The sequence below is a fragment of the Alligator sinensis genome, unplaced genomic scaffold (genome assembly GCF_000455745.1).
Source record: "Alligator sinensis unplaced genomic scaffold, ASM45574v1 scaffold216_1, whole genome shotgun sequence".
Classification (NCBI taxonomy): Eukaryota; Metazoa; Chordata; order Crocodylia; family Alligatoridae; genus Alligator; species Alligator sinensis.
The window spans coordinates 4,711,856-4,719,471 of record NW_005841868.1 but is presented as its reverse complement, the minus strand read 5'-3'; the positions used below and the strand labels follow the sequence as shown (position 1 = coordinate 4,719,471).

The window sequence follows — 7,616 nt, the reverse complement described above, 5'->3', positions numbered from 1 at the left end:
GCAGGTGGCCTCATCACTATTGGTGTGCTTGTTGGCAGTGAAAGAGGCTAAGGGCTAAATGGGTCGCATACTATAGAGAAAGATCCTGTACAAACACCGAAGGAAATTTTCAGCTCTTCATCATGGAGCTGATCACTGCAGTAGCAAGGGGTAGGGTATTCAAGAAAGTTTGTGATAACAAACACTCTCTGGACTATACCTGTTCAGGACTGTCAAGCCAGCACTGCTCACCAGAGCTGAATTCCCTTGGAAATGTGCATCCATTCTCTGCAAGGTCTTTGTGGTTAATCATAATGGGACTGTAGTGTGAGATCAAAGCCAGTCTGTAGGTCCAACCCTTACAGATGTGCCTTTTGTTTTCTTTCCTCCAGGATTCCTATCCCCTATTCCTGCTCTTCTTACCCCACCCAGGCCCGGATGCCAGTCACAGCAAATGGCACCCACAGTTCCCCAGGCCAGGCATGCCTGCCAAAGTTTGATGTCATGTTCATGAAGACACACAAGACAGCCAGCAGCACCATCCTCAACATCCTCTTCCGCTTTGGTCAGAAGCACCGCCTCAAATTTGCATTCCCCAATGGCCGCAATGACTTCTACTACCCATCCTACTTTGAGCGGAGCCAGGTGCAAGACTACCACCCTGGTATGTGCTTCAACATCATCTGCAACCATATGCGGTTCCAATACCAGGAGGTACGCAAGCTCTTGCCTGCTGACACCGTCTTCCTGACAGTGCTACGGGACCCTGCCTACCTCTTTGAGTCTTCCTTCCACTACTTTGGCCGTGTCATCCCCCTCACTTGGAAGCTGCTGGGTGAGGACAAGCTAGCAGAATTCCTCCACGACCCCTGGCATTACTATGACCCCAATGGGTTCAATGCTCACTACCTCCTGAATCTGCTCTTCTTTGATCTAGGCTATGACAACAACATGAATGCCAACAGCCCTCTGGTGGACCAGTACATCCAAGAGATAGACCAGCGCTTCCATCTGGTCATGCTGCTGGAGTACTTTGATGAGTCTCTGGTGCTGCTGAAGGACCTTCTGTGCTGGGAGCTGGAGGACATCCTCTACTTCAAGCTCAATGCCCGCAAGGACTCCACTGTCTCCAAGCTGACAAATGAGCTCTATGAGAAGGCCACCTCCTGGAACCTCATTGATGCAAAGCTTTATCGCTATTTCAACACCACTTTTTGGCACAAAGTAGATGCCTATGGGCGGGAACGGATGGCAAAGGATGTGGCTGAGCTGCAGCAAAAGAATGAGAAGATGAAGAGCATCTGCATTGATGGGGGCCACCCAGTGGATGCCAATGCTATCCAGGAGTCATCCATGCAACCATGGCAACCGCTGGGGGAGAAATCAATCCTGGGCTACAACTTGAAGAAGAAGATCAACAAAAAGCATCAAAAGCTGTGCCGCAAGATGCTAACCCCGGAGATCCAGTACTTGACTGACCTGGGTGTCAACCTTTGGCTTACCAAACTCTGGAGTCATGTGCGGGAGTTCCTCAAGTGGTAACAAAGTGAAAGGCAGCCATCCCCTTCCCCTGCCTCTACTGCCCCATCCCCATTAAGGGAAGAACCAGGTGCTTTTGTTTTTGTTTCTTCTTTACATCCATTGGTTGGATATGGGACACAATGCATCACCGTGAGCAGGACTGGCTTGAGACTCCAACAAGCAAGCTAGAGACTGACCCCCATCCTGAAGTTCTGGCTACCCTGGGAAGTATGGTTAGAGACCCATGTGGGTGGGAGTAATAAAAGCAGCTGCCACTCTTCTACCTAGTACCCTACCACCAACTCTGTTGATCCTGCTTTGGTCAACCAATTCCACTGTCTCTTTCCAAGAGCAAGTTCAGGGCACAGGGAAGGCAGAGAGAGAAGATCTGGGCTGCAGTGTTGAGTCTAACTGTCTAAGTTTGCATTAGCTAAGTGCAGGCCCTAAAAAAGAAAGAGCAGGACACAGGACATTGTAACAAGTTACATGTTACTCATCATTTGTGGTTTTCTGTTCAAGGGAGCTTTTTCTTATTTCTATTTGAAAGAGTTGGAGGCAGTATTTGTGACAGTTGGATCCCTGTCTGTACCCTAAACATGCATTAATAGTAATCGATTGGCCACAGAGCACACAGGAGACAAGCTGTCAGTCATACAAGGGTTGCAAATATGTGTGCCTGACAGCTATGGCTGTGTGTTTCAGCCTAGTGATGTATGTATGATTCTCCAGGTATGTGTTTTATGCATGCAAGCTTTACTCTGGCTACTAGAATTGTTCGTGCAATACATTGCAATGTGTAAAGGAATTTCGTTGTGTGAATGAGAGACTGATACAGTACATGGTATAGTCAGGGTGAGTGTGTGGAAAATATATTACAGGAAGCACTGGTGTCAGTATATTTGGCCAATATGTTTACCAGTGTTTGAGGCTGTAAGTATGAGATTTGCATTACAGTCCTTTAAGAAGTGTGTGTGTGAAGACCAGTTTGGGTGTATTTGATGGGTAAAAGTAGTATATTACAGTGCATATTGATATCTTGATATGTGTCACTGTGTGTGCTTGTTGTCAGGTATGTATATACGTCTATGTGTATTGGAAAGGAATCGACATATGACTAGCATTATGTATTGCTGTATATGTTACATTATAGTGAGTATCAATACCTCTAGGTTTGTAATTGTGGGTGATATAAGACTGATCTGTGACAGTGACTGGTGCTATGTGTGTGACTGATCTGTTATTGAGTGTGTTGGTGCCTGTATATGTGAATCTGACCTGCCCGTTTATCTGTATGTCTGTTTAAAACTGCACAAGTCACACGCTGGTTCATGTAAGAGATGACACTCGATATTTTCAGTCCATTCTAAAGACTGAAATTTGCACTGATTCACTCTAGCCTATAGACTGTCAGTTCCATGTGGCCTGTATATAGTCTATGCGTGGTGGTCAAGATAATTCCATATGCTGACTATTATCTGCAACACAGACATCAACTGACCACAATAACTAAGACTTTCAAACTGCACTGATTCAGACCGTTTCTTTGTGAATGAAATAGCGCCAACGTGGACTGTCTTTAGATACATTAAGATGGCTAGTGGGTCATATTTAATCAAACTGGTTCTCCCATAGCACTGATTTTGAGCAGTCTGTCTATGATATATGCCACATTGAGTGGTCTTTATTACTAGCTCAGGCTACTACTAGTCCATACGCCTCGTGTTTTTATGGAGTTCACTGTGCTCATGCAGTCTGTATTTGGCCATAAGTCACTATGACATATTATTGACTAGTAGCTAGCAAAATAACTTTCATTTGAGTTTTGAGAATGTTTATAAAAATAAAAGCACAAACCTTGTGTAGGTTTTTTTGTGATCCTAGAGTTCATTAACAGACTGGCAGATTTAAACCAAAACAGCAGATATAGCAGAAGTCCAGTGGGCCACCTTTGTCAGCCAAGTCTCAGCCTTCAGCAGCTCTTGCCTCTGAAGGTTTCACTGCAGAGATGTGAGAGGAAAAAGCTGCTCATCAGGGGTATATTCATACCACTTGTGCAACACTCCCAGGAAACCCCGCTACCTACTGCCTCCTGTTCCCATGTGCTGTTCCTTGAAAGAGGTAGTGAAGCCATGCTGAGAGCATCCCACACCGATGCTCTCAGGCATCCTAGAGAAGGAGTTCTTGAGAGCATGGTAATGGGTATACTCAGCCAGCTTCACATCCTTATTGATGGAATAGACACACACAGAATGGGAAGGGGGTGCTTTGGTGGCACTCTTGGGGATATTGTCAAAGCAGTGTAGACATAGTGTGACAGAACCTTAGTTGAAAGCTCCTATGTCTTAATTTGTAGGTTAGTACTTTTCTAATCTAATCCTTAGCTCCAGTCAAGATGTGTGTATAGTATTTACTGGGCCTGTGTGGTCTCATGGCTCTGAGCTGCCCGTCTTCGCATTAGATCATGGCAGTTCAGGCCTTGCTGCCTAATTCTCTCCCCACCTGCCACCCTCAAATCCAAAGGTCTCACCAGTTAGAAGGCCCCGTGGTGCCACTCCCCAAAGAGGAGATGCTAGACATAAACTTCGGGATCTGGTGAAAATTGGTGTGGACGCAGGGAGGACCTTGTAAAGAGGATGGGGGAGGGAGGGTTTTTCCCTTGCCTTCTTTTCTTGCTTTCATACTTCTTTGAGGGAGAAAGAGCCCAGGAGGGGCAAAAGGGAACAGGAAACAAGCTTTCAGTGGCTGCCAATCTAATGATCATTATAAGTGCTAGTTGCTAGCACCACAGCCTCTGTACCTCTGTAGCACAACAGGATGGTGCCAAAGAGCAGTGGCATCCAACAAGTAAAAAATAATATTACGATAATGCAAGTGCATATTAGCCTGACAAGGGACAGGGTTGAGTATGACAGCACCAGGAACTATCACAAAAGTCTTAGGAGGGAGCCAGGAAAAGGAGAAAGAAAGAGCAGGCACTAAACAGCAGGGAGGGCTTCCAGGACAGTGCTGGTAGAGCCAGAGAGCTGTGAATCTCTGGGCTATACAAGGCATGTGGCCTAGCTGTGGGGGGGAATGACATGGGGGGCTGGACTCGATGATCTTCCAAGGTCCCTTCCAGCCCTGATGTCTATGAAAATCCCAGCCATACCTGGAAGTGCAGCCAAGCTCAAGAGAAGCAAAAAAGGGAAAGCCATTGTCTCTGGGGTGAAGAGGGAATGTTCCTTGCAGCCTGAGGGAACACTATACCTGCTGGTTGGTTTGGCTGGGTCAGTTAAGGGAAGGATTTTGGAGCCACCAATTGGTGCTGATTTCCTATGCATACAGAAGAGAGGAATGTGCACTAGTCCACAGTTCACTTGTCTCTAGACACACTGGAGTTTGTGAAGGAAGCAGCTGAGGACTCCCTCAGGCACAGCCAGCGAGGTAGGGGAGAGACAGGAATAATATTAGGGCTTTTCAGAGAAGGGAGAACGCACCTGTTTCACCTGAGAGAGGTCATTGCCTTTGCAGTCCAGGCTTGTTGGCCCATTCCTCACCTTCAAGAGGAGCTGGGGTGGTAACACAGCGTGACTTCCTTGCTTTTTCAGCACTGATCATCCAAGGGCCCAGGTGGAAGGTTCTGAAGTGACAGGAGGATGAGTTAGAATGAGTCAAGAGCGAAAGGCCTGTCTCTCCCCAGCTTCATGCTGAGCTGCCAGCAGCTGGGTCCCCCTCAGAAGCTACAGCTCTTGGGTGCTTTAGTGCTCACATTGCAGGTATTAATGTGGTGGTTTATGGCATATGTGTAAGGAGCTGGCTACAGATGACTGGACGCTGGGGTAGGGTGGTAAGTAGGTAACTGCCTGCAACTCATGTCCTAGGTTCATACTTGCACCAGAGTGAGAGGCTTCCATATAGACAGACCCTTCCAAACACAGGGCTAGCAGGGGAGGTGAGGGCGAGAAGAGGCAGTTTGATCTAACAATGAGTCTTGAATCCCTCTTTGAGCTGACTTCATGAAGCAGCGGTTGGATTTGCACATCTCTGTCCTGTCCCTCCCATCATTAGCTGTCAGCAGTACTTCCAGGGTTGTGCAAAGCCTGGATAACCAAGGGCCTGAGGATTATACCTAATCAATGGACAATGGAGCCAACTGCAACTCCTCCTCAGGGATGGCCTATGCTTATAGGAATTCCCTGGATGCACTCCATTATCTTTAAACTGCTTGGATGAGGCATGCAGGCTGGGATCCATGCTTTGCATGGGTAGCCTGTCCTTTTGAAATAGGATGGGGGCCCTAGCCTTGCTGTTGAGTGTGATGAGCAGTATCTAGCAGCCTTTCATTTAAAGGGCAGCGCTTACCTCTTCTCCTTGCCACAGCCAAGCGTGTTCCATTAATATTCCTTGGTGCATGCGTTTAACATTCTACTGTTTGTAAAGATGAGAAATAAGATAATTATAATTTTGTAAGATAATTATACTGTATATTTGACAGTTTTTAATATAAGAACCATTTAGCTGTTCTCGCTCCAGTCTCTTTCTTTCTGCCTGGATGTCAGGAGGGGCCTCTTCACCCCAGCAGCAGGGGACAGATACTGTGAGGGCAGCAGCCTCTTGGGACAGAGTCTCCCTGCTCCACTTGGTGTGTCTTTCTCTATACATGGAGAGGGAAGATCAGATGCAGTTGCCTGCTCCTGACCTCTCCTGCTTATGTACATCCTTGTCAGGGAATCCCACATGAGCTGATAGGATGGAGGGGGTTCCCTTAGTCCTGCATCATAAACAACAGTGTTCTTCTATTTCTGCTGGAGCCGCAACATAAAGACTGTTTTGGCTGAGTTTCCCCCTCCCTAACTTTCCCTTCATGTGTCCCCCTGCTGAAGTCCAGCCCAGCAATTCCCCCTTCTTGTTCCTAATTCTGGGATCTATTGCTAACTCCCCTTGCAATGGACAGTCTCTTAGACTCTCACTGTTGGGCTCTTCCAACAATTCTCCTATGCAGGCAGAGGTGAAATAGCTTTCCCTCTGGCACTCCTGCCCACCCTCCCGCTCTGACGATGTTTTACTGACCCTGCTCTGAGGTTCCCAACTGGTCTGCAGTGCCAGCAAAATATGGCTCACGGGTCACATCCAGCCCACCAAGTGATTTCAAAGCGGGCACCTCTCTGCCCTCCGGGCAGTAGGCATGGGCTGCAGGGGCAGCTCCGGCTCTGGTTACTAGGCTAACAACACCCCCTACCTTCCCCCACATTGTGCAGGGCCCATCCCACCCCCAGCCCTAAGGCAGAGGGCACTGGAGACAGAAAGTTTCTGCTAGGTGAGGCTTTTACCCCGCAACCCTGGCCATTTGCAGAGGAGGCAACCCGGTCCCTAGCAAGAGTCAAAGTGCAGGTATAGGTCTGACCCAGCCGTGCTGGGGACTCATGTTCTGGGGAAGGGGGCTGGGAGCCGCCAGTTATCTGGGCTGGGCTCCGCTGTGTGCCACCACCTGCAGTAAGCCTGGCCACACAGCTGCACATTTTGGACTCAGGTTAGGAGCCATGGGTGATCAGACCTGGCTAGGCCAGGCCCTAATAGGGATGCAGGCGCTGCTAAGGGTCCTGCTCTGTCTCCACTGCTGATGGTTGACATGGGGATCAGGGCAACGCGAACCTGCCTGAGAGGGTCTGAATGTGCAGGAAGGGGGAGCTGATCCACTCCCCTTGTCAAGCAAATTCAAAGCCAGGCACTTAGCAGTGCAGGTGCCAACCAAGGGGAGTTAATCAGCTTCCTCCACTCAGCTTTGCAGGTGCTGGGTGGGAGAGTTGATCAGTTCCCCACACTCAGCAAGTTCAAAGCATGCATGGCCACCAGGCACATGGCTTTGATCTTACTAAGTGGGGGGAATGACTGACTTTCCCATGTCTGGCACTTGCAGAGCCATGGGCCTGACAGTGCCATGCAGGGCTGCATCATGTGCAGCTTGCAACTTTCCCTAAAATCCAGTCCTCAAGCTCATGCATTCTGCCATGCCCATGTAGCACAGCAGGGTGCATGACTTTTGGGATCCAGGATCAGATCCCATCATGTCATTAAGTTATTGTCTGCCAAGGCCCAAGGGCTTATATCACCAAATGAAGTAAACTCCCTTTCTAAAA

General features: G+C 48.3%; 1 protein-coding gene and 1 long non-coding RNA gene across 4 annotated transcripts in view; one reads left to right on the top strand and one right to left on the bottom strand.

Annotated features, from left to right (window-relative positions):
- GAL3ST1 (galactose-3-O-sulfotransferase 1) overlaps nt 1–5,981 on the top strand; it is a 46,495-nt gene extending 40,514 nt beyond the window's left edge. For all 3 annotated transcript variants that reach the window (XM_006016834.3, XM_006016836.3, XM_006016835.3), the window contains exon 3: nt 372–5,981. In XM_006016834.3, the coding sequence (XP_006016896.1) occupies nt 372–1,521 (1,150 nt within the window). In that variant the 3' untranslated portion in view covers nt 1,522–5,981. The remainder of the gene's footprint in view (nt 1–371) is intronic.
- LOC102371625 overlaps nt 5,048–7,616 on the bottom strand; it is a 5,387-nt gene continuing 2,818 nt past the window's right edge. The window contains exons 2-3 of the long non-coding RNA XR_323025.3: nt 5,842–5,907; nt 5,048–5,119 (exon numbers count right to left, since the gene is read on the bottom strand). This is a non-coding gene — a long non-coding RNA (uncharacterized LOC102371625). The remainder of the gene's footprint in view (nt 5,120–5,841; nt 5,908–7,616) is intronic.